The sequence below is a fragment of the Polyodon spathula genome, chromosome 2, assembly GCF_017654505.1.
Source record: "Polyodon spathula isolate WHYD16114869_AA chromosome 2, ASM1765450v1, whole genome shotgun sequence".
Taxonomy (NCBI): Eukaryota; Metazoa; Chordata; class Actinopteri; order Acipenseriformes; family Polyodontidae; genus Polyodon; species Polyodon spathula.
The window spans coordinates 12,684,643-12,712,397 of record NC_054535.1 but is presented as its reverse complement, the minus strand read 5'-3'; the positions used below and the strand labels follow the sequence as shown (position 1 = coordinate 12,712,397).

Sequence of the window (27,755 nt, the reverse complement as noted above, 5' to 3'; positions counted from 1 at the left end):
AAGACTGCACCCAAACCTACATCTGATGCGTCGGTGTGGAGGATTAATCTTTTGGTGAAATCTGGAGTAATAAGAGTGGGGGCCTGGCAAAGTGTTCGCTTAATAGTATCAAACGCCCCCTGACACTCAGCTGACCATTTAATTAAATTTGGAGCACTCTTTTTTGTGAGGTCGACTAATGGGTTAACCACTGTGGCGTACTCGGGGGTGAAGCGGCGGTAATAACCGGTTAAGCCCAGTAGTGACCTCACCTGAGTCTTGGTTTTGGGGATCGCTGCATCAACCAAAGCCTGGATTTTGGTGACTACAGGTCTCACCCTTCCATTCCCCATTAAAAATCCCAAATATTGAGTCTCTGTTTTGGCAAACGCACATTTTCTCAAGTTAGCTGTCAGCCGGGCTGCCCTTAGAGACTGAAGAACGGCTGTAACCCTAGCCAAATGCTCTCTCCAGGTGGAGCTGTATATCACCACGTCATCAATATACGCTGCTGCAAATTCATGATGTGGGCGTAAAACCTGGTCCATCAGTCTCTGAAAGGCAGCAGGTTGCGGGTTAAAGGGATTTGCCAGTATCCTTTCGTCAGGTCCAGAGTGGAAATAAACCTCGCTTTTCCCAGTCTGTCTAAAAGTTCATCGACCCGAGGCATGGGATATGCATCGAACTTAGCAATAGCATTCACCTTTCTGAAATCCACGCAGAAGCGGTTGGTGCCGTCTTTCTTAGCCACTATGACGATCGGACTGCACCACTCGCTCCTGGAAGGTTCAATCACCCCAAGCTCGAGCATATCCCATAACTCTTTGCGAACGGCACTTCGTCGACTTTCTGGGATCCGGTACGGTCTCTCTCGCACTGTCACACCTGGTGGAGAGAGAATGTCATATTCAACTAAGTTTGTCCTGCCAGGCACATCAGAAAAAACATTGCTGAACTCCTCAATAAGTTTCCATAGCTCTCTTTGCTGATCCGGAGCCAATTGTTCCCCCATTGTAATCGCTCTTGTGCTCGGGGTCTCTAAACAGGGACCTAAATCATCCTCCATATTGCCTGGGGTGATAAATAAGACCTGCCTTGCCTGCCAGGGCTTTAACAAATTAACATGGTAAATTTCACGTTCATTCCGGCAATCGGGCTGTCTAATTTCATAATTTACTTTCCCTATAGCCCAAATCACCTCATACGGCCCCTGCCATTTAGCACACAGTTTCGATTCAGATGAGGGAAGTAGCAGCATTACCTTGTCCCCTGGTCGAAAGGTTCGAATCCGTGCATTTTTGTTGTAATGCTGCTGTTGTCGGTGCTGAGCCGATCTGAGGTTGTCTTGGGCCAAACGACCGACCAAATCCAGGCGTTCTTGTAGTAGGAGCACATACTTCACTACATTTTTAGACGAGCCTTTGTGCTCCTCCCACCCCTCTCTCAGCAGGTCGAGAATGCCGCGAGGCTGCCAGCCGTACAGGAGCTCAAAGGGGGAGAACCCCGTTGAACTCTGTGGCACTTCTCTTACTGCAAAAAGTAGGTAGGGAAGAAGCGATGCCCAATGTTTCTGCTCCTGTGTTACGAATCGCCTCAGCATCGACTTTAAGGTCTGATTAAAGCGTTCAACCAAACCGTCCAATTGTGGATGATAAACGGACGTCCTGATGGGACGTATTTTCAATATTTTGTACACCTGCTGTAACGTATTGGACAAAAAATTGGTTCCGTGATCAGTCAAAATCTCCTTGGGGATCCCTACTCTAGCCATAATCTGCGCTAACTCGGTGGCTATTGCAGCTGCACTAGTGGACCTCAATGGAACTGCCTCTGGGTATCGCGTTGCGTAATCCACCACTACTAATATATGCGTGTACCCGGAGTCAGAAGGTAGCAAAGGGCCCATTATGTCCATTGCAATGCGCTCAAAAGGAGTGGAAATAATGGGCAGTGGGACCAAAGGGGCGGGGCGCACTCTACCCAGCGCTACTCGCTGGCAGTCTGGGCATGTGGCTACATATCTCGACACATCAGTATGAAGACCGAGCCAATAGAATCGAGCCAATATCCGTTCCCTCGTCTTCTCGGCTCCGAGGTGCCCTGCAAAAGGGATATCATGCGCCAGCCTCATGACCTCGGTCCGACAAGACGGGGGAACCAATAATTGTGTTACAGGCTGTCCTGTGCCCGCGGCTAGGTTTACCCTATACAGTAATCGCCCCTTGATACTGAAATGTGGATATACTAGCGCCCCAGCGCCATCAACATCCTTACCGTCAATGGACCGGACCTGCCCCCAAGCGTGCACTAGTGACGGGTCGTTATGTTGGCCCCACACTATGTCCGCGCTTGAGTACCACAGGTCCGGTATATTGAGAGGGGCTGGACTAGCCTCTGCCCTAGTCTGTCCAGTAACCTCGCTCTTTCAGTCACACTGCGTTCCCACTCCCTTTGACTGGCATTTGTTACCATTACAGCACTCTCCCACCAGACCCCAGCCGTGTCTCAAAGACGCTCCCTCCCATTTCACGATCCGTCTCTCCTTATTTGTTTTTCTAGGACGGAAAAGAGGGGAAAACATTTCAGGATGAAAAGGGAACACATCACCAATTCGTTCTCTTTTTTTTTCTGCCACGTTTACGTGTGTGGCTGAGACTGCCATTATTTGCATTAATTGTTTAAAGTTTGGCCAGTCTTGGCCCAGAATAACTGGGTGTGGCAACCTTTCCGCCACCCCGACTACGAGGTGACGTTTTATCGGTCCTACCGATAAGTATACTTTTAGTGTGGGGTATGTCGCCGTGTCTCCATGGATACAGGAGATGGCCACCTGACCTTGTGGCCGCCATGACACACCGCCCAAGAGAGCTGTCCTAATCAAGGTTTGCTCACACCCTGTGTCCACTAACGCGTGGGTTTTCACATTTCCCAAAACAACGTCAATCAGACAGGGCCCCTCCCGACCTTTTTCCCCGTGCTTACCCGTTTCAGATGCCCAATTGCACGCTGCCACGTCACACTCCATGGCAGCGGGGCAGGACCTGGCACGGTGTCCCAGCTGGTTGCATCTGAAACAGAGAGGGGGGACAGAGTGCGCATAGGTTACATATCTGTCCCGCTGCTGGTAGGGCAACGGGGCAGGGGCAACACCTCTACCCCAGCTGGGGGCAAACCTCGGTCTCCATGGGGGGGAGGCAAGGGGGCCCAACGGGGTCGGCGGTCTGGGAGGTCTGGGTGCCGGGAACGAGGGTGGTGGTGATGTTGGAGGAGAGGGAGGGAGAGGTCGGTGACTGTGAAGGGCAGGGTCTGACAATATCCCGACCCGGGCCGACGTCAGGGAGTCCTCAAAGTTTTCGGCCAGTTCGACAGCCTCCTCCAGGGTGTCGGGGTTGTGGCGCCGGATCCACGCCTTTGTTTCGGTGCCGACCACATGGCAGAACTGTTCTACCACAATGGCTTCCCCCATCTGCTGCGCGGTCTTTTTGTTGGGGGTCAGCCAATGGACCATGTGGTCGCACAACCGCTCTGCGACCACCCTGGGGCGTGTCTCTGGGCTCTCCGGAATTCCCGGAACCGCGTCCGATGAGTCTCCGCTGTAATGTTGAGGCGGCGGAGAATAGCCTGCTTGACAAGGTCATAATCGGTGGCGTACTGGTCGCTCAGGGCTTGGTAAGCTGCCTGACCCTCCCCAATCAGGCAGGGTCCCACCTGGCTCGCCCAGAACTCCCACGGCCATCCTGCCGCGGTGGCCAGTCGCTCAAACGCCACCAAGAATGCCTCCGGGTCATCCTCCGCCGTCATTTTCATCGCCCTAGCCTTCGGGAGCGACATCGGTGATGTTACGGTAGGGGTTGTTACTGCCGCCGTGGCCAGCCCTACCCGTTCAATGAGCGTCGTGTAGCGCTCCTCCCTCCTTCTCTCCTCTGCATCCCGTCTGCTCTCCAGCGCCTGCAGCAGCTCCGCCAGTGTGTTGCGATCCATAATCCCGGATCTGACACCACGTGTGGCAAAGTGGTTGGTAAGGGGAACAGGTGTAGCAGTGATGCGATGCAGGAGTGATGAACAGACAACAGTGATTCAGTGAACAAGTGTTTATTTGTGCTGTTTCCAGGTCTGGCGACCGTCAAATAATAAATCCCCGGCCGTACACAACAATGTGTAAAGCGCGGGGATGGCGAACACAGTACAGTCTCACACACAAACAAAGGCACAGTCACCAGTCCTGGGTGATATTCAAACGTGCAGGTGCTCTGTGCAGTGGTGCTCTGGATAGTGCTTTACGTGGCGACAGCTCCGGAGGTGTGCGTTAACTGTCTAGTGGTGCGAAAAAGACAGACAATTATAAACAAACAAAGACAACACACAACACGTAATACACTCTGAGAGCTCCTCTCTCAGTACTTCTCTCCTCACATTACCCAAACGAAGGAAAAGATCAGCGTTACCCTGGCCCCTATATGTAATCCCGCATGATATCTAGGTAAACGGTTGCAGCTGCCTTATTACTTGCAGCTGCCTCTCGTTTACCTTTCAAATCAATACGGTCTTACAGCAGAGTCGCGCTTCTTTCCAGGCTGACCCACTTCCCTGACCCGGAAATGAACTGTCAGGCCAGCCCTTCCAGATACTTCTCCTCTCGTTCTTTAGCGCCCTCACAGGTCGGGGGGAAGATTCATCACCAGAACTCATCTTTCCGTCACATCCAATCACACTTTACATACAGTAACAGAACTTTGCAACACTACACTTGCACCAATCAACTATTACATGTAAGAAATAACTACTTACAATAACACAATGTCTGATAGCCACTTAATAATAAAAATACAAAGCAAATATGTTTCCTGACAATATTCAAACAAATACATATACATATTCCACTGTAATGCTATTACAACAGCAAGTTATTCATTTTAATTTTATTAAAACTAGAAAATGTTCTGAAAATAACTATGTAGCCAGCATTCAAGTTCATTAATGGAAGCATGTCAATTGGTGATCTCTTTATTTATGCTGTATAAGTATCTTCTTAAGCACCTGATTAAAAGTGTAGCACTGTCTTTAAATATGTATGTTACTCCAATGTGTTTAAATGTAAATGAAAAGTTTCTAAATGGAATACATGGCAAGAGAGTAAACAGAGGGAAATAAACTGGAATGCATTTCTACCGTGCCATCTTTGAGAGGCATGCCTAGGTGCATTTCTTAATGTTGCCCAACCGTTTTTTTTAAGCTCAAATAAAAGCTGTGCACGCATGTGAAAACTCTCAGCAACGCATCTCCTGTTGTGCGTCCCAGCTGCTTCCATTAAGGCACACAGAACCAATGACAGGGTCTCCCTGTCACAGTAATATTAAAAACAAGTAAAATAAAAAATAAGCAAATGCTTTGATATTAGATTTTGGAATTTTTAAAGAAGATTGTCCAGTCCTCAATTATGACTAAAGTTGTGGTGGGGTGAAGCATAGTTAAGCAAATGGATGTGTTCCAAGTGTTTCAAGTTTTTAATTAATAACATTGCAGTATTATGGAAGCTTATGGAAGTCACAGTTACTGTAGTTACCTACAGGCAGATTGCACAGAACTGTTTATTTTCAAAGAGACAACTCTGGCATCTGGCTTCTCTGTGTGTATTGTTTCCATGCTCGGTCTTATCATAGGAACAGTGTCAGCATTTCCCTTTCCTCACTAAAGCTGCAGTAGTCCAGGGCATCTCATCTTACAGGAAAACCCAGCAGTTACACCGTCTGGGTGAAAAGAAAATAGAAGAAAGAAGATAACCTTTGTAGAGGAAACAGTGTCGTCCCAAAGTCTGAACAAAATGCTGACTCAAACAACAAGCTGAAAAATAAAACGGATGGCAAGAAGATAAAAAGGAGTAAAAAAATAAAATAAACATTAAAGAACCATATATTTATGCCAAAGAGGTTTTCCAAGACAAACATACATAAAACAAGCATACATATTCACATCTGTCAGCTGCAGTCATGTTGAGATATAGGCTGCGTTCATGATACTTTTTTGACGGCTAGATTGCAGACGGGAGTCTGCGTCTGACGTCACGGTCTGTGTAGCCAGAGCTTGGACGCAATTTGGAGGTTAGCTGCAAAGCATAGAGAACAAACATGGAAGCCAATTTAGTTGAACACGCTAACATACTCTCCTTAGACTTTCCACTTTTAGAAAATCATAACTTTACATTTCTGCTTTGATTACATAACATTTACATCACAACTATCAAATGGTATCAAGTGTTTCCATTTCCCCAAAGGCTGTTTAATGACAATATAAGTTATATCAGTGGTTTTCTATCCTGCTCCTTGCTGGTTTTTGTTCCAACCGAGCTCTCAGTTGCTTAATTGAACCCTTAAGTTAACTAATAATTTGCTTAATTTGACTTTTTGAATAGTTCAGCTTATAAAATATTGGAGGATTCAAGTTACTTATACAATTTTATATTTAACTTGAAACCCCAACTGTTTAAAATTATTTTAAGGCTCTGATTAGGCAAATTATTAGTTAAGGGTTGAATGAAGTAATTGAGAGCAGCTAGGTTGGAACAAAAACCAGCAGAGGCTCAGAGTACATTGGGTACTCCAAGACCAGGGTTAAAAACCACAGAGTTATCTAATAGTGGTAACTTATACAAGCTCCTTTTCTGTGTTATTCACACCTCCCGCCTAGGTAGCAGTAGCACGTAGAGTGAGGATCGGGTTTGCTTGCAGACACACTTCTTTGTCAGCTACCGCTCCTATGTTGTTTGAAGCCATAACTGCTCCAGCGCAGTACCTGTCAGGAGATGTGCGATCTGTGCAGAATCTGTGTTCGGAAGATGTGTGGCCTGGTGACATCTTTTCAAGATGAGTTCACGCAGATGGTGAACTTGGACAGGTTTTGCATAAAATCTGTGCAGAAACTGTGCAAAATCTGCACAGCATTAGGAAAATATGCGTATGTGAATGCAGCAATAGGCTTGTCAAGTGATGCATCAATCGTATGCATTTAAATATATTATGAAACCACTTCAAACTGCTAATCTCATACTGTAAAACAACAAGGTATTCTAAACAGGAAGATTAAGGGAAATGAGCAATCACTCCAAGTACAGATTGAAGTGGGTATTAGGATGGAAGCACATGGAGCACAATTAGTCCACTTGCACATGTACCGAGATTCCAATTGAATGATTGATCAGCCATCGAGTCTCAGTACAGCTGCAGAAAAGATGCAGTGTTTTACACAGTGTTGGGTGTTCATGAGTGGAGAACGAGAGAGAGAGAGAATATTAGAATTAAAAACAAAAAGTAAATTGCTGGGTGTCCTAGTTTAAACTAGCACGATACTTGTTGGTTCTGTGTCCGTTTGTTATGTTTGTCTATTTTGGTTTCTGTGCAGTTTTATTTTACAAAGTGTTTTGTGTCTTGTTAAATACTTTTTTAGTTTAATAAAAGCTGAGCACCGCAGCATCTCAGTTTCAGCTGCAGTTCCCTTGTGTGTTGTGGCTTTATTTCCTGGCCTTATGTCACCACCAGTCATCCTGGTCACACATGGTGTCAGAGAAGTGGATCAGCAAGAGATTGCCTGCTGCTTCCACTGCCATGGGAGGACTACCTGCCGCTCTCTATCGCCCAGGGAGGCTCTCTCTCTGTCTCCCAGGGAGACCTGCTCTCTATCGCCCAGTGAGGCCTGCTCACCATCGCCTGGGGATGCCTGCCCTGGAGGCCGTTTGCTGCTGACCTTCTGGGATTTTGCTGGGATTGGAGGAGCTAGCTTTTGTGCTTTCAGCATGTCTGCTGACAGCATTGCCCATAGCAGCATTTCTGCTACCGGAATTGCCCCGGCTGAAGGAGTCAGCCTGGGAGCTGTCAGCTTTTCCACTGACAGGATTGCCACCGGCAGCAGTGGTGCAGCGGGAGGAGGGATTGCCCAAGCTGGAGGAGCCTGCCTATGCACTGTCAGCCTTGACACTGACAGCATGGCTACAGGCAACTTTGCCACCCAAGGGCCCCTTGATGCCTCTGTTCATGGCCCAGGACTATTACCGAGACTTTTGGGACTTTTTAGGGGGGAGGTGGCCATTGAGGCGATGTGTGCTGCGCACAAAGGGAGAGATATGTGGCAGGGTGCCCAGCCCCTGTGAGTATTTTTGTGTTTTATATTGTATGTGATGTTAATGTACACGTCACGGTTACATGTGCCGTGTTTTTGTTGTCTGCTATATATATTATATATATATATATATATATATATATATATATATATATATATATATATATATATGTAGCACAGTTGATGTAAAATGTATATTTGTATTGAGGCATGGGGAAAGGCACAATAAATCCATGTGCAGTTTAAACTGGGTATTAGGATGTTAGTTCATGTGCAGATGTACCAAGATTCCAATTGAATAATTAATTAGCAATCAAGTCTCGGTACAGCTGCAGAAAAGATGTAGTGTTTCACTCACTCTGTGTTGGGTGTTTGTGAATGGAGAACAAATGAGCGAGAGTGAGATCGAGTGTGTGAGCAAGAGATAATGAATAAAGAATATAGAATTAAGAATTAAAAACAAAAAGTAAACAATTGCTACGCGTGCTAGTTTAAACTAGCATGACACTTGTTGGTTCCGTGGACATATTTACTGAAAAATATACAGTACATCTCCCTGTTGTAGGTCAATTTCAATCACAACAGGCATAACAACAGATTTGGATGAAGGGATAAATGCCTAAGTGATAGGATTTGAACCCAGACATATCTATTTACAAAGCAGTATCTTTACCACTATACCAAGCAAGCTGCCTTTCCATGATTCACAGAAACAAAGCTTGAAAACATGGAAGAAGAAACCTGCAGTTTATTGTTTTCTTTTACACATACTAATAATCTATAAGAACAAATCTAGATTATTACCTTCAAATAAATCGGAAGACCATGCTTAACTTTTTAAAGGGTTGTGCAGGCATCCTCTGGAAAGCCATTCTCTTCATCTTTCAGTGTAGGCGTGGCAGGGATTTTGGGCTTGCAGGGAATGACAAATACTTCCATCTAGCAGATGCTCAAACATATCTGTGGACTGCGTGGGTCATCATAGCAGGTTTGTGGTTAGGGTTAGGGTTAGGGTTAAGGTTGTGGTTCATATTCATTGAACCTCTCACAAACAATTCTGACATTGTGATAAGTTGCCTTTTCAACTTAACCCTCCTATTATGTTTTGGGTCTATTTGACCTGACACTAGTTTCCAATTAGCTTAAATGTTATTCTTCTTTTCATTTTCTGTATAATATTTTATGACTTTTCCTAAGTTGGGGTCATGAACTTATACACAGAAAACAGAAACTTTGAGATGTTTATTATTTTTACAATAGGTCATGTATGCAAATAAGATGTTTTGAGTCACTGTGACCCATGGCATTTATCTATGTATATTTGTGTGCAGGAATAAAACAAACATCTTTAATTTGTTATTTCATTATTATTATTATTATTATTATTATTATTATTATTATTATTATTATTATATTTGTAGTATTATTTTTGGAAATTGCTGCACCTGTCTGGAGATATTTATGAACAAAAAAACAAACAATATACAGCTACAAGGCAGAGCCTAATTTTCTCTGTCAGTATTGCAATAGCATCTCGCTGGTAAATACATTCCAAAATGAAGAGCTCCCAGGTTGGCAGTCAAAGAAGTTTTATCACAGCTCCTGGACTAAAAGAGCATAAAACCTTTGCAAATTAAAACATTTACTCAATTTAAGGCTGTTTAAATTAGTCTGAAATTGCATCGGGTCAATATGACCTAAAACATAACAGATGTACCTAAATTCTGAACATAATAGGAGGATTAGAGTACACAGTACCTTATTTACAACTATCTTTAATGCCTATGGTCCACCAACAGATGGCACTGCAGGGCAACCCTATATTCGAAGTAGTGCATGTTACTGCATGAAAAAGTACTATAGCATTCTATGTTCCTGGCAAATACTGTAGGTTCTCTAGAAACAAATGCTATATGCATCCTACATGCTAATCAGGATTGAAAAGATCTAAGCTGCCCCCTCTTATTGGAAAGTGCTGTCGTGTTGGTGTTACATTCATCTTTCTCCGTAATTTCTGTAACATTGCTATTTTCAATAATTTTATTTTTCTGCCATATTTTTCCAACCTCCCTTTTTGTTGCTGCAGGATTTCAGAGGAAAATGATGTCCAAATGAACAAGGGTATCAACAATCTATAATCTAAGGGGCTTGTCTTGCTTCACTGCACACCAGTGGCATCCATATCTCTCCATAACTAGACATGGTGTCTTGTTTTAGTATTTACAAACATATTGTGTGTTAATGACATGAACATTGTTACATTTGCACAAAACCACTATCTCTTTCATCAGCACGCAGCTGAACATACACTGCGCTCTTCTTTGTGCCTTTTGCAACACTGAATGTGATTTGTTCATGAGCCTTTTAATACAGGAGACATCGATATTTTTATTTTTATTATCAGTGGCTACAGCCATCAAATTGGTGGATTAACTCACGCTTTTTGCTCACGTCTGAACGAGATGGCTTTAAATATACCATCAAAAATTTAAGGAAGCTATGAACATATTTTCAGAGAGCAATCACAGATCCCCAGTAACAATTGAAAACAATAGTTTGAATTCACTTGTTACAGTGGCCAAATTTTAATGAAAGCATCCTGATTGGCTCTGACAAGCATAATTGGTGTTCTCATGGTGTGAAGGCCAAGCAGGGATGGTGGTGAAATAGGCTTTATTGGATGTTGTGGGAAATGGTCCCACGGCTTCACCTTTTGTGATCAGGTGAACATAACTCACTCTTCAAATCACAGCAAAACAAACCAGCCCTCAATCTAACAACAATGCACTAGCTTTTCTCTTTTTTCAGTGGCACATACCTCTTCATTTTGGAGCAGGAACTGCTTGCTTTTACTTGCACAATCCAAATAAATCAAAAGCAAATCTTTTTTTTTTTTTTTTTAACAATTTAGTTTTAAACTGGTCACACCTGCCATACCCTATTTTTACTATAACAAAAACAATTTTAAAAGGTTAGATGATTCTACTATTGGAGGAAGTTGGTAATTATTAGCGAACAGCAGAATTTGAGTGTTACTACATACATACAAGTACCAGTACAAAATAAATCAGTTATTTACTCAACTAAATGGAAACAGATTAGAAAAATAAATAAATAAAAATAGACAGGTATAAAGATATCTTCTTTGGAGACTTGGTGCGCATTGGCACAGGCTATATACTGTTTTTTTTTTTTTTTTACTTAACTATATTAAGAATGTCTGATTTTGTCGGAAACAAACTATTCACATCCTAGCAATTACAAAAGAACAATAAAAATGTAAACATGAGCCATCCACCAGATTTTATTTTCAAAAAATGAATTTGAAAATCAGTAATCATGCAGATCATCTTTAAATGTTCACCGGCGACACCAATATTTAATTGTCTGAGAACTTTTGTTATTATTATTTATTAAGATGCAGCGACTGGTCCAGAAAATTGACTGAACGCCCTAAATGGCGCCCCCAGGTGTCACCCACAAAGAAGCCCTTCTTCACCTTGTTCTGCCAGTGTAAAACATACTGCTTTGTCCGAATTAAAAGCAACTTTGTCAATAACACATTAAAAAAATACAGTATTTACATTGTACATACTATGCATAAATTACCATAATACTGATGTGCATTAACATCATAGATCTGGTATTAAATCTTTCTGTCAGATGACGACACAAACTGCATCTGAAATAAACAGTTCCCACGGAGAACAATTAGAGAATATCTTTAGTTACTGAAGTTACTTCAAATGTCATCCTTAATTACTAAAATTATACATTTATTTTATTACTTTGCTTGTACTAACCAAACGATATTAAATTACTTGTTATATTTAGATTAGAACAAATGGCTACTATCCAGTAATATTTCCTATCATTGTATGTTTTGTTTGTTTGTTTGTTTGTGTTCAAAATTGGAAAATAAATACATACCCGCAGATTAATATACCCGTAGAGTTAACAGTAAGGAAAAATAGAAAACAAGCAAACAAACAAAAAAGGATTAATGCAGCCCCGCATTAAAATAAAATACATCAATATATAAATATGTAATTTAAAACGTACACTGTTCTTATATACAAATTAGTCTAATAAAACTGAATTATAATTAGAGCAGAAGCACTAGTGACGAGCAAGGGAACATATAAAGCACAGAACCATATGTCCATAATAAAACACTTATGAGACAACTGCCAGAGTGGAATGCCAATACGCAATCGCTTTTTTTGCACATGACAACAAGCACAATCTCCGCCCAATGCAGTTCTGTGTGTATCAGTAACACCGTCTGACTTTATTGTCTAGTTCCTGTCGCTGTGGCAACTGTGTTTCATCACCAAAAAAAGTGCAAACTCATAATTCCAAATCGAACATCGCGTCCTTCACTCAAGACAATTTTTACTGAGACACTCTTTTTGTTTTGTTTACTTCGTGATGTCGTTCATGGAAATTGTAGTTCTACAATCTAACAGTTCTCATGAACCTCCTGGCTTGATCCCGTGCAAAAACTGTATTTCCCAGAAAACGCTGCTCCGTATTTGTGCGCAGTGAAGCTGTCAGATACACTGTTTATCACCTGGCTCTAGAAAGATGCTGAGGCAGAAAGGCGCAGTGAGCGCAGAAGGTTGCATCGCCTAAACCGTCTGCGTCCTGTACATTTGGATAAAGAGACTTTACAGGGAAAACACATTTATTTACTTGCAGAATGGACTTAAAACAAAAGCCTTAAATTCCATGTAAGATTTATCACACTGCCAGACGGTTTGCAATTTAACGCAACCTAGCCTACTAGTACGACTGCATACTTACTGTTGTATCTTGCGCATACAGGTGTACTTCAGTGTGCAACACCTTAATACCAAAGTGGATTTTCAATTCTGAAGATTACCAAAACAAAAATGAGCACGGGTGAGTAGCGTTTTTTTAATTTTTTTAAATCTTACTTCCATGTATACAAATTTCAATGGTTTATTTTCAAAGTGTATGGATTAATGCTGCATGTGCTTTTACAAGAGTGAAATCGAATGTAAGTACATAATTATGAACATAATCGGTCAGTATGCAATCTGCCAGCATGCCTTCTATTGTAAAGCACGCATATTGATTGTATCGTGTTTCTTATTCGTGATTTAAAGTTAAACAAAGCATCTCATGCTTTTGGGTTTGTGTAGTAATTGATATTTCTGATTAGAATTGCATTTATTTATGACTTAGTATTGCAGAACAGTATGTTTATGCTACGCTTTGCTCGTTTTGGGTAGTGCAGTTTTGGTCGCGTTACAATCCGGTCTCGCACACAGTATTTAAAAGTGGTAACGGGTAGTCTTCCCGGGTAGGTGAAACCGTCTGCGGTGAGCCAAAATACCAGGATATCGATGACAGTTCTGAAGTGTACATTACATTACATCTGTACCTAATGGCTATGCAAGGAAAGGCAATTATACAAATTGTAAGGGTTTTGGTACACTTTAAAGAATAGTTACCTCTAGTGAGATACTACACCATACTATATTTATATGTTATGATAAAGAAAAACAAACAAACAAAAATATTGTATTATGAAACACTCAAAAAATAAGCCAAGTAATTAAAGCACTAATGCAAATTCTGTTACAGCTAAAGCAATTCATACGTATTCTGTAATATCCAATAAGAACCAGTGATTGTAAATGAAAATTCTCGGAAGACGGCAGCTGAATAAAATGTTACTAATTATAGGGCAAGGCATCTCCAATATATGTCTGTCAAAAGTCATGGTATGTGAAGCAATTGCATGTAGCTGTTGACAAGGCTGAGTGCCACACATACCCAGTAAGCACTGAAATAAATGGCTTGAAACCCCATCTGAAAAATGACCAGACCTGCAGACACAGTCATTTATGAAGCCTGCTGCAGAATTTGTACTAGACTGCAACTTGTTGCAGCTGGATTCCATATGTGGGAATTCAAAGAGATTTAATATTACCTGAAGAATGTTGTAGTTAGAAAGGTATCACACAGTTCACAGTAAATTATGCATAAGAAGCTGATAAAATGTTACCACAGTAAAAATGTGGTAAAGTGGAATAAAAGCATGGTATAGCATAGAATAGCTGCTTAGTTGCTTAAATGCAAACAGAGGGCCAGAGACTAGGTCAGGGTCAGGGAAGCAGGGTCATAACAGGAGGTCAGCGGCCAGGAGTATCAGTAGGATGGGCGAAGGAGAAGAGATGCATTTTAAGGGAGGAGAGGAAACTACGCAGTGTGGGTGACTGTTTTATGATGGGTGGGAGTCTATTGCAATGAAGGGGAGCAAGAAGGGAAAAGGAACGGAAACGGTATTGGGCGCAGGGTGAGAGTGGGACCGAGTGGGACAATAGGGATTGGGAGCGTAAGGGATGTGGGGGAACATAGCAGGCGATCAGTACAGCCAGATAAGGTGGGACAAGACCATGGAGAGATTCGTACACAAGGGTAAGGAATTTGAACAGGCGACGATAATAGACAGGGAGCCAGTGTAGCTGGAGGAGGAGAGGGGAGGTATGGAAGGAGCAGGGGAGATTGAATATGATACAGGCAGAGATGTTTTGAATTTGTTGCAATATGGTTTAAAGGCGTAATAGGGGAGGCCAGTTGAGGCGGGTTAAAATGAGAGAGTGGACCAGGAGTTTAGTAGCAGAAAAGGAAATGGAGGGGTGTAGTTTGCGGATGTAGAATAGGTGGAAATAGCAGTTGCGTGTTACGGCCAAGATATGATCAGAAAGGCAGAACTTGGAGTCAAAGATGGTGCCCAGGTTACGAGCAGAGAGGGATGGACTGAGGGACAAGGGAGGGAATGAGATGGTAGGGCAGGGTGGGGGTAAAGAAGGGGAGGAGAAGAAAAGGATTTCAGTTTTTGATGGGTTGATGAGGAGGTATCGACTCGCTGTCCAAGACTGGGTAGAAACCAAGCAAGCTGATACACTGATGGCAAGGTCAGGGGTAAAGGAGGGGAACAAAAAGAAAATCGGGTGTCGTCAGCAAAGAAATGATGGGGAAGTTAAATGAGGAAATAAGAGCTTCAAGGGTGGAGTTGTACAGGAGAATAGCAAGGGTCCAAGGACAGAGCCCTGTGGGACACAGACAGTCAGAGGGGAGGGGAGGAAGTGAGGCTGTTGAAAGCAACAGCAGAGGTGCGTGCAGATAGGTATGAAGTGAAGAAGGCAGTCTCAGTGGAATGTGAGGGACGGAAGCCAGATTGAAATCGGGGGTAGAGTGATTTGGCGAATATGTAGTGTGATAGGCGCAAGTGGAGTAGACGTTCAAGGAGCTTAGAATTATGGGAGAAGAAACTGGGTGGTAATTAGCAGGACGGCAGGGTCGAGAGTGTTTTTTAACAAAGGGATGATAGTAGCTGATTGGAAGATGGCAGGACAGATACCAGAGGACAGAGAGGAGTTAAAGAGGGAGACTAGGTAAGGGAGGATAAGAGGGAGGAGTGGGGTATGAGGGAGGCAGAGACAGGGTCCTGGGGGGGAGAGGTAGGATGGGCCTTGGCAATGATGGAGGAGAGTTCAGTTAAGGATGGGGTGGGGGGGGAAGCAGTAAAGAGGGCATCAGGAGCAAGTGGAGGTGGAATGAGAAGCTGGGGTTTGGGCTTGTCTGGGGGAGAGTCGGGAGGTGTAGGCTAATAGTATTGATTTTGGTGGTGAAATAGTGGGAGAGATCACTACCAGTGAGAGTTGGGAGAAATGGAGATTGGGATGAGGGAGGGGGACGGAGTAATTTAGGGTTGAGAAGAGCTGACAGGGATGGGGGGCCAGAGCAGTGATGAGGATTAGGAAGTAGTCGTGTTTGGCTAGTTCCAGCGCAGAGAGAAAATTGAAGAGGAGGGAGTGGTATGCTTGGAGGTTCAAAGGTGAGGGGGAGGACTTCCAGAGTCGCTCCACCCGATGCAGGGAACGTCGGACCATTTTAAGAGAAGGGGTAAGCCATGGTTGAGGAGGCCTAAATGAAGGAGAATAAGGATGTGGGGTGCTAGGGATTTGAGGGAAGAGTATAGCGCAGTAGACAGTGTGGCAGAGGCTAAGTCCAGGTGAAGGGAGGAGAAGTCAGAGATGGGGGAAGCAACAAAGAAGAGAGGGAGATCAGGGAACCAGTGTCTAGGGTGCAGAGGATAGGGAGTGAGGGTGAGGGCGTGGAGGGAGGAGTAGGTGGTAGGGTGCGGGTGAGGGAGTGGTTAAAATGGTCAGAGTGAGGTCGCATGGCAGTTATGATGGTTGATGATGACTTACAACCAGAGAGGAAGATAAGCTCCAGGGTATTGCCAGATGTGTGAGTAGGGGAGTAGGGAGGGGGAAGGGCAGAAGTAATGGGGGAACAATGTAGGTGGAGGTTGAAATCGCCTAGGAGAATGAATGGGAGGGGAGAGGGAGGTGGGAGGAGAGGAGGCAGTCAAGAAGGTCAAAGAATGAGGGAGTGCCAGTGAAACGATAGATGACAATCAAGATAATGCGGTGAGGGGAGGCAAAGGAGGTAAGTTGGTACTCAAAAGAGGAGAAGGTGGTAGTTATTGAGGGGGGGGCAGGGTTCCAGGAGGAGGGCATAAGCAGGCCAGTACCGCCACCTTTACCAACTGGGCGGGGTATGGTAGAAAGTGGTGACTGAAGAGGTGAGGGCAGTGGGGGTTGCTGTGTTATGTGGTGTGATCCATGTTTCGATGAGCGCAAGGACGTCACGGTGGAGGGAGAGGAAAGGATCTAAGGTGGCTGCGGGCTTGTTGTAGACCAAATGTGCTTTACAGTGGTAAACTTTTATAAGGGATGTATCGATATTCAAGTACATTTATGTTCTCAGTTAACAGTTTTGGTGAAATTGATGAAACTGCCTCATCTTTCCTGTGCACTCTGCTCTAAGATGAGGACTGCAGAATCAACACTTCATTGCCATATCAAGTGAACTTGACATACCTAGTCATCAGAGGAACCAGACCTTAATGACTACTTAAATTATTGTTTGAATCGATAAAAAGGGACTGCTTATTTTAGCTGCAGGTTTACCATACAGTATTTTAAAATAAAAAAGGCTACATGTTTGCTTTAAAGTGTTCGTTTCAAAGCAAATGCAAGTACATAACAAACAGGTATAGCATTATTTTGTAAGCTATACCCTTTAAGACTAATTTTGTAATTGGTGTGAGACACCTATTGTAAAATAAAAAGAAAAAACATGTATGCTTTCTTTGAGTACTGTAGGATATATTGATATATTTTGTACTTAGGGGAAGAAATACAGGAGTATATATCACGAAGCCACTCTCAGCCAATCAAAATGGCAGAGAATTCCAGTGCATTGGAGACACTTGGATCACTGCAGTATTGCTGCATGTACAAGTGCTCTCAAGAAGACACCTTTGTGCCATAACGTCAACTGTGCATAATGACTTATACTATATCCCACCATACACCACAATCATATCTACCGAAAGAGCATATTGTAGAAGTTGTATTCTGAACAGTAAGTTTATGTAGGTCTACTCTGCTTTCAGTGATATATTTGTACTTGTTTTACATTGAACAAAAATATAAAAGCAACTTGCAACAATTTCAGAGATTTTACTGAGTTACAGTTCATATAAGGAAATCAGTCAATTGAAATAAATTAATTAGGCCCTAATCTGTGGATTTTACATGACTGGGAATCTGTTGGTCACAGATACCTTAAAAAAAAAAAAAAAAAAAAAAAAAAAGGTAGGGGCGTGGATCAGAAAACCATTTGCCTCATGCAGCGCGACACATCTCCTTCGCATAGAGTTGTTGATCAGGCTGTTGATTGTGGCCTATGGAATGTTGTCCCACTCCTTTTCAATGGCTGTGCGAAGTTGCTGGATATTGCAGGGAACGGGAACACGCTATCGTATACGTCGATCCAGAGCATACCAAACATGCTCAATGGGTGACATGTCTGGTGAGTATGCAGGCCATGGAAGAACTGGGACATTTTCAGCTTCCAGGAATTGTGTACAGATCCTTGCCACATGGGGCCGTGCATTATCATGGTGAAACATGTAGTGATGGCGGAGAATGAATGGCACGACAGTGGGCCTCAGGATCTCATCACGGTATCTCCATTCAAATTGCCATCGATAAAATGCAATTGTGTTCGTTGTCCGTAGCTTATGCCTGCCCATACCATAACCCCCACCGCCACCATGGGGGCACTCTGTTCACAACGTTGACATCAGCAATCCGCTCTCCCACACGACGCCATACACGCTGTCTGCCATCTGCCTGGTACAGTTGAAACCGGGATTCATCCGTGAAGAGCACTTCTCCAGCATGCCAGTGGCCATCGAATGTGAGCATTTGCCCACTGAAGTCAGTTACAACGCCGAACTGCAGTCAGGTCAAGACCCTGGTGAGGACGACGAGCACGCAGATAATCTTCCCTGAGATGGTTTCTGATAGTTTGTGCAGATATTCTTCGGTTGTGCAAACCCTCAGTTTCATCAGCTGTCCGGGTGGCTGTTCTCAGACGATCCTGCAGTTGAAGAAGCCGGATGTGGATGTCCTGGGCTGGCGTAGTTACAGGTGGTCTGCGGTTGTGAGGCTGGTTGGACGTACTACCAAATTCTCTAAAACGACGTTGGAGGTGGCTTTTGGTAGAGAAATGAACATTCAGTTCTCTGGCAACAGCTCTGGTGGACATTCTTGCAGTCAGCATGCCAATTGCACGCTCCCTCAAAACTTGAGACATCTGTGGCATTATGTTGTGTGACAAAACTGCACATTTAGAGTGGCCTTTTATTGTCCCCATCACAAGGTGCACCTGTGTAATGATCATGCTGTTTAATCAGCTTCTTGATATGCCACACCTGTCAGGTGGATGGAATATCTTGGCAAAGGAGAAATGCTCACTAACAGGGATGTAAACAAATTTGTGCACAAAATTTGAGAGAAAAAAGCTTTTTGTGCATATGGAAAATTTCTGGGATCTTTTATTTCAGCTCATGAAACATGGGACCAACACTTTACATGTTGCGTTTATATTTTTGTTCAGTGTATATTGTAGAGATAAAAATATAGTAAAAACGATATTTATGATCAGTTCAACTAAGCAGTCAACTGCTTTAAGCAGTCCAGTCCTTTTGGTGACTAGTTTTTCAAGTTCACTGTAATGTCTGAATAGAGTCCTTTTTTTTTAAAGAGAATAGTGCGCAGGCTTGTTGGTTTCATCAATTTTGTATGAATATGTTTTTATCACTGTGAATATAGGTCTCTCACCCACTCTAACACAAACAGCAGTGTGTGTGTGTGTGTGTGTGTGTGTGTGTGTGTGTTTTTTTTTTTGGGGGGGGGGGGGGGGGGATGTTATAAATAATGACATATTTTTTTATTACTGTATAAATGTCTACAATCTAAAGTTACAGTAATGTTTCCCATGCAAAAAATATTTCTGCATGTAAAGTAAATTAAAATGATTTGTGATTCTGGAAAAACAATAAATATTTTTTGTTGTTTGGTTGCAAACATTTTTGGGAGATCTATTGTCTGATGAAAGGCAGTTTAGTCTGGTGTTAAGGCAAATAAAGAATGATAAAAAAAAAACCTTCATTGTATTCACCAAAAGCAACAAGAGTAGATATTAGAATTGTAAGGTAAAGCAAGCCTCTCTGCTTCCAGATTGTATGTGCAATTGAATTTACTTTTTGTAAGGTTGTATACATGTGTTCCGTACCGTGGTACAGGGTAATAAACAACAGTTGAAATTATATTTGAAAAGTAAAAATTTGTCTGTGTGAGTCTGGATAAATCCATTGACCTCCCTGTGCACCCGTCCCCTCCCGTCTGCAAAATGTTGTGTAAACAAGATTAAATATCTCAGCAGGGCTATATATTCATGAGTAACACATGGCCATTTGGCCTCACCCAGTGGTTTACAGAGATTATTAGCTCATCTACATCAAGAAGAAAAGGCCACATTTAATTGAAACCTGCGTGCACTAATGTGTTTATCCAGACCAGGCTTTTAGGAGTCAACCCAGCGTTGAAACAAAAAATTGATTTAAGGATGCTATTGTACTTCAGTTAGTTTGATTCAGTGGTGAAGTCATGTGAAAACATTTGCAGTTAAACTGTGGTAACTGTGTATTAGACAAATAACTAACATGTTTCATTAGACTGAAGTGCTGTACTGTAACATATAACCCCAGCGATTCTTGTAATAGCCAAGATTTTAAAGCGTTTTTTTTTTTTTTTAACTCTTATAACAACATTCTCACAGTTCCCTTTGTTTTCACTTTGACTGGGTCAATGCCTATTCATTCTGACTCGACACTTGAAGTGGGTTTCACAGACCCTTATTAGCTTGGAATGGTTCCTTAGGTAAGCAGTCCAAAACTAGAGTTCAGTTAGGTCTAGAAAACCAGCCGATTAAGTCTTTGTTTCCATTTTATTGTAAAAAGTAGATACCATAAATTTTACTGATGACAGACACACTGTAAAACCGTTGTAGTACGTAATATAGTTTTATTAGCGTTATTTGTTTGCATATGGACATAGCAAAACTGGCTAAGTACCTGGAGGAGAAGTATCGGAATGGCTGGAAGGCATTGAGAGAGGCTGGAGGGTTGATGAGATTGAAAGTTTTCTTGAGATCATCATATCAACAGAAAAGCAAAATATACAGTAAATTGGATGATACTCCAGGAATGTGCATGGAATACTGTAGTTATTCTACAGATGAGGATGGTAAAAATAACAACGAACCCACAAGATGGGAGAATTAGGGAATCAAAAAAGTGTAACATTTAAAAAAAAGTTATTGAACACTAGAATTTTCAAATTGGAAAATAATAGGAATTATGTGGGTGGTCCTGGTTTCACCTTGACATTTTCAAATCTATTCAAAAAAATAAATGTACTACTTACAAGAGGTACATTTCTATGGATAATCTAGCAGTTCTGTCAAGTACAGCATACAAACAACTCCAACAGCTTTTAGTGGTGTGGTTTGTGATCTCATACCTGTGAAGTTACTGCACTAAGTTTATACACTGGGATAATTAGCACAGCTATTTTGCGGGCGGATGTGATGTTTGTTGTGAGCTTAGCTCTAAGTCTGTGTAATTAATGGAGCTGCAGAGACTGGGCAGATGGAAAGCATGTGAATTGTCCACATCATTAAATTAAACTGCATGTTTGGATATTTGCTCCCCCCCCCCCCCCCCCCCCCCCCCCCCCCCCCCCCCCCCCCCGACTGAGGCTACCATTTTGACTCCAGCGCATCCTAAAGAGTGGATAGGATTAGAAGTTTTATTTCTTTATTTATTTTCTTTCATTTTTAATGCAACCGGTGCAAACAGGATCTGGACAAGTTTATAACAAATTTCAGAATCTGTAATATAACAACTTACTAGTGATTTTGCTGTGTAGCTGCAAAACTTTTATACTTTTCTAGTTTTTGGCGCTAGGTATTAACACAATCTCAGTGGTGTTTAAAATCCTCAGGAAACAGCAAAGTCCAGACTTTAGATAACATCTAGAAGTTATGAGACTGTGGGGGAATTAGCATTCACAGCTTTGCTGCCAGCTCTGAACATGATGAGTGGACTTGAAATGATGCTTCTGTCCACACTGTATAGTTGAACAGATAGAGTTCCACAGGCTCTCGGTTATAAAGCAGTTGTTTTACTAGGGAGAGTTCTCGCTTCCACAGCTGTTTTGCAGTGTTGTTGCACCTTCTGTTCTTGATGTTTACACGGAAAGACGTCTCAAACTTCCCCACCTCACTCAAGTGTATACATTTCTGATGTATCTCAGATTGTATCTTTTCCCCTTGCTGGAGAGTTTATGAAATAGAAGTGTCAAAGATATTTCATACCTTCTGTTTTTCAGCAGAATGGAAAGGGTCCTGTAAATGGCATCTTATTTTTAATATATGGTTCCTAAATTAGACATGGGCTTGAAATGTTAAATATTTTGGAAGCAGTGTCTTGAACACTGATCAGGTCTCAACTGGTAGTACAATGTTGTAGGAATAATATTTTTTGTTCAATTTCTTAATATCTAAAACCAAGCAGAACTTGATAAAAAGAGTTACTCAATACTTGAAGTTAACATGTGCATTATGTTTTATCAATGCCTTATTGTTGGGTAGATATTTCTGTCTCAGAGTTTAGTTGCAAGTGACAGGGATAGAAAGTGCATTTTTCATGGTCTTTGTTGGCTGCCCATGTCGTCTTGATGTGAGCATGTTCACTTTTCTCAAACTTGCAGCTGAAAGCATGTCAGTCAATAGGGGACTGTGACAGAAAGATAATGAGTTCTGGTGATAAATCTTCCTCCCGACCTGTGAGGGCGCTAAAGAACGTGAGGAGAAGTATCTGGAAGGGCTGGCCTGACAGTTTGTTTCCGGGACCGGGAAGTCGGTCAGCCTGGAAAGAAGCGAGACTCTGTTGTAAGACCGTATTGACCTGAAAGGTAAACGAGGAGCAGCTGCAAGTAATAAGGCAGCTGCAACCGTTTACCTAGATGTCATGCGGGATTACATACAGGGGCCAGGGTAACGCTGATCTTTTCCTTGTTTGGGTTAAACGGTTGGAGAGAGAAGGATTGAGAGAAGAGCTCTCAGTGTATGAAGAAAATATGTGTCGTGTGTTTTTGTGTCTGTACTGTTAATTGTCTGTTTTCACTTTTAGCCAGTTATAGCACACCTCCGGAGCTGTCGCCAAGGGTCAGCACGATCCGCAGCACCACTGCACACCACACTACCTGTGTTTGCACTGAGCACCAGCACGGCTGCACTCACCCCTGACTGGTGACCGCGTGTGTGTTTTTGTTCGGGACTGTGCCCTGTTTTCATTATCCCTGCGCTTTACACATTGTTGTCTATTGCCGGGGATTTATTATTTTATGGTTACCAGACCTGGATTAGAAATAAAAACACTTGTTCACTGGATTACCATTGTCTGCCTGTCACTCCTGCACCGTATCACCGCTACACCTGTTCCCTTTACCAGCCACTTTGCCACAAGGACGCACATAAGAACATGAGAAAGTTTACAAATGAGAGGAGGCCATTTGGCCCATCTTGCTCGTTTGGTTTTTAGTTGCGTACTGATCCCAGAATCTCATCAATCTCATCTCATTATGTCAGCTTCAACAACATTACTGGAGAGTTGGTTCCAGACTCCCCCAATTCTCTGTGTAAAAAAGTGCCTCCTGTTTTCTGTTCTGAATGCCCCTTTATCTAATCTCCATTTGTGACCCCTGGGCCTTGTTTCTTTTTTCAGGTCGAAAAAGTCCGCTGGGTCGACATTGTCAATACCTTTTAGAATTTTGAATGCTTGAATCAGATCGTCGCATAGTCTTGTTTGTTCAAGACTGAAGAGATTGTCTGCATATGACCTGCCTTTTAAACCCAGAATAATTCTGTTCGCACTTCTTTGCACTCTTTCTAGAGCAGCAATGTCCTGGTTAATGACAGGAATGAAGCCATTGCAGGGTTGGGCACAATTTTACCATCCAGGTGAAATGTCTAAGCAAGTTCAAACTGAAGGCATATTTTTCAAACACAGACTCCTTTAACCAAGTGTAATATAATCTATTATAAAAGTTTTCTATTGTAAAAGCATTGTGAAGTGTAATAAAACACAGCGAAATCATGGTAAACAATAAGTAAACACTTTAAAGGTACGCTAAACCATATTAGAAACGTGGAAAACTGCATAATATACCATGGGAAAAGTGTGGAAAATGCTAAATGACTGTGCAAATTTACCATGGTAAACTTTCATAAGGGATGTATAATGGATTACAATCAAAATACATGTTTACTATAATATGTGTTTCTTAAAAAAAATAACAAAAAGAAAATGCCGATTTAGGAGGAAAACTGCTTTTTACCTGATACATGGTTGTCATCTTATTTTAATATGTGTAAAAATGTTATTTTAAACTCATCTGTTCTTTTTTTTATCTATGTTAGGGGGAACCATTAACAATTAGAAGCTAGCCAAACTTACTTGTATTCTTTTATAATATACTTTACCTTACAAAGAATGAGTAAGCAGACCAAATCAAACTGGAAATCCCTAAAAAAAATACAGTCAAATTGAGAAAGCTGGGGGATGCTTGCATGACATTCACTAAAGCAAAATGTAAAGTGACAGAAGCAAAAATGGCCACTGTTTACTAATGAATTGCGAATCACTTTAAATTCCTGGTACACTTTTTCTGTGCTTAGGTCACATGGTCTAATTGGATCCATAGAAGTAAATTTGAACTAGAGCACAGGCAGTGATAAAAGAACGGCTTCAAGTAAAATGATTGGCATTCAATTAAAATAAAAAGACAAAGAAACAACTAAAGCAAATATATAAAGTATATAATATAATGTGTTGCTGACTAGTGATTACATGTCATATAGATATAGAATGTGTGCTGTTGTTTTAGATGTTATTTACTGTAGAGTAGCCCAGCATGGATATTGGATTTTGTTTTAGCTGCATAGTTGGCCTGATGAAAACAAGTAGAACTCTAATGGTTCAACTAGGCTGAGCTGGGACTCAAGGACAGAGTTGCACAGTTAGCATGTGTCTGAGCTGGGACTCAAGGACAGAGTTGCAAGGACAGAGTTGCACAGTTAGCATGTGTCTGAGCTGTGATTCAAGGACAGAGTTGCACAGTTAGCATGTGTCTGAGCTGTGATTCAAGGACAGAGTTGCACAGTTAGCATGTGTCTGAGCTGTGATTCAAGGACAGAGTTGCACAGTTAGCATGTGTCTGAGCTGGGACTCAAGGACAGAGTTGCACAGTTAGCATGTGTCTGAGCTGTGATTCAAGGACAGAGTTGCACAGTTAGCATGTGTCTGAGCTGTGATTCAAGGACAGAGTTGCACAGTTAGCATGTGTCTGAGCTGTGATTCAAGGACAGAGTTGCACAGTTAGCATGTGTCTGAGCTGGGACTCAAGGACAGAGTTGCACAGTTAGCATGTGTCTGAGCTGTGATTCAAGTAACTTGCTTTGTGTGGTAGGTTTCAAATGCTTTTAAACAGGCCACTTAATTTGCAACTGTTAGGAAAAACTGTAGGTTGGCAAGTAATTAATTTGAATTGTTTAGTGGTGCAGCGGAATTATACTAATGCCCTAACTATATTTGTGTTGTTTTTAATTATTGAGTTGTTGCTTAATAACTGTTATTCTATGCCTCTCTTTTTATATATCTTACTAATTTTTCTGTACTCTTCAATGATACTGCATTCTTGTTGCTGATTTTATTGTATTGTAAAGCGCTTTGGGACACATTTTATGTGAAAGGCGCTATATAAATAAATAAACGTTAACCTTTAAAGTACTGACATCTTTAACCTGGGTAATTATTTGAGGTTATAACTTCAGTTGTATTTAGAGAAAGCAAAGGGCTTCATTATGAAGATGTACAATATAGTTCATTAGCTACGACAAGCTGGAGAAAATATAATTAATCAACCTAAAATATATTGGTCCAGTGCAAAATGTTAGATAAATATAGGCAAGTGTCTTTATATGCATGTTTTTAGCTAATGAGAGGTTGCAAAATTAATTCCTGAAAACTACCACACTAAAACTTGAGTATAAAACCAGTAAAAACAGAAATGCTGCAACATACTATCCCTTTAAGAAGCACAAGGATGCAGAACTACAGCTGCACACAAAACAGTTGGATTCTTCAAATCCAAAGCTTGCGTGCGGCGTGGGGAGGGGGGTGACCGGAGGAGAACACCTTTTTATGGCACATGTTACATATACAGCTGTTATCCAGATTATTACAGTGAGATCGCCCTGCAAGCTGTTTCCAGTCTTTTGTATTCATAATTATTGAGTGTAGGTAAAGTGTTAGAACTGAAGCCAGATTTGTCTGCAGCAAACCACTTCTCATAGTCGACTGTATAGCTAGCAGCAATGGGCCAAATGTGTGCACTTTTAGTGCAGTGTAAGGAGACATGTTTAAAACTCAGATAGCAGGAGCAGCTTAGTGTGCTTTTGTTATTTGTAAAATAACTCCATTAAATAGGCCTGTTCTTTTTCAGCAGTGAGCGTCCTTGTTTAGCTAGCTTGTTTCTGTATTTTTTTTTAGTTGAAGGAATGTAAATTTGTAAAGGAATGTAAAATTTAGTTTTTAAAGTTACAGGTTAAATATTAAAACTCTACTAATGTAAATATTAAAACGTTACTACATTCAGGGCTTATCCTGTAATAGTTCATACAGTACAATGATTGTATTTTACTTACAGTTGAAGTCAGCCATAGATATAAAAAGAGATTAAAGTAACTGTAGCTAACAAAATCATTCGATGGGGCTTAAATGTGCAGTATAGAAAGAAACAGGTGCAGTTACTTTAAACATAGTATCTGGTACTACTTTTGGTTAGAAAGTTATCAGTTTCTATCTCCTGGGACGCTGGACACAATAGGACTTCAGGCTCACCCCCCTTCTCGTCTGTGTCTCAACTTCCGGGCAGCTTTCCTCCTCATGCCCTTAGCTACAGCAGTAGGTGCATCACCCCTCATCCTCCCGCTCCACAGCGGAGTACTACCTTGTACCCACCGGATAGGCTCCCTTGGCCAGGTCCGAGGGTTCGTCTCCCTACTTCCCCCGTCCCTCTTTTGGGCAGGTGCCTGCAGGGGTGCGTGGAAGGGGCAGCACATGATGGTGGCCCGGGTTTGGTACAGGCGAGGCTTTAGGACTGGCCATTCCTCTGCTTTCCTGCTCGACTCCTGCTCCCCATTTTCTCCTTTCAAAAAGTTAAACAAAAAAAAAAAATGCCTGCAGTACTATTCCTGGCCAGCGTATAGGAGGGTGCTGTTTCCCATTTCTTGACACCATGTGTGACCCGGACAGCTAGTGGGTGACATCAGACCAGGAAGAGAGAAACAGTACTGGGGTCAGCAATTGCCCAAGTGGAGACAAAATTCTTATATCTCATTATAATGTCTGCACCTGTTTAGTATTCCAGATCCCCACCCAATTCCATGCATTTTTCTTCATTAGAATACATTTCAATATCAGTTAAATGGATTAATGATGACAAAGTGCTAATTTGATAGCGGGTGCAGAATGCCACATGAAAACCATTCTTTGCATACAATACATTTTTAGTGACCGTTAAAGTCTCACTTTACGCCAGCTATACACTTTTTTTGGCATCATGTGGGTGTTTTGCAGCCGTACATCACTTTGCACATGTCCTTGCATCGGCCCCTAAATTGTTGTTTGTAATGTAATGTAGTTTGTGATGACAGTAGTCCAGCAGCAATATCATGTAATGGCTACCAGCGTGTCAGCTGTTTTTATTACATCTATATATTCGTTTTAATAATGTGGTAATTGGCCCCGCAAACTCATAGTACAATTGTATTGAATTAACCTTTTTTTGAAAGTACTGTACATGGCAATGTATTAGGACTTTTGCTTAGAACTATTAATCAATGAGATGTTATTACTTCTGAAGCCAGCAGATTAAGAATAATGTCTCTGAGGTTTAGCAGTTGTAGTTAAGACTGAATACAGCTTCTTAAAAATAATGACACAATGGGTTAAAAACAAAGCTTGTTCCTTTCAATAGACATTGTCATTTGTTTCTAGTTAGAAAGGTGCCAGACGGTGCTTTAAGAAACACGTTATATTATGTCAGTCAAAAGGGTTTCTTCAAAGAATTCCCCACTTGTAA

At 41.9% G+C, this 27,755-nt stretch overlaps 1 protein-coding gene across 6 annotated transcripts in view; it reads left to right on the top strand.

The window, feature by feature from the left end:
* The first annotated feature begins 12,379 nt into the window (after positions 1-12,379).
* The window catches only part of LOC121330310 (actin-binding LIM protein 2-like), a 103,453-nt gene continuing 88,077 nt past the window's right edge, over positions 12,380-27,755 (top strand). For 5 of the 6 annotated variants that reach the window (XM_041276781.1, XM_041276764.1, XM_041276773.1 and 2 more), the window contains exon 1: positions 12,380-12,993. In XM_041276781.1, the coding sequence (XP_041132715.1) occupies positions 12,984-12,993 (10 nt within the window). In that variant the 5' untranslated portion in view covers positions 12,380-12,983. The remainder of the gene's footprint in view (positions 12,994-27,755) is intronic. The other variant, XM_041276747.1, reaches the window with a different exon arrangement.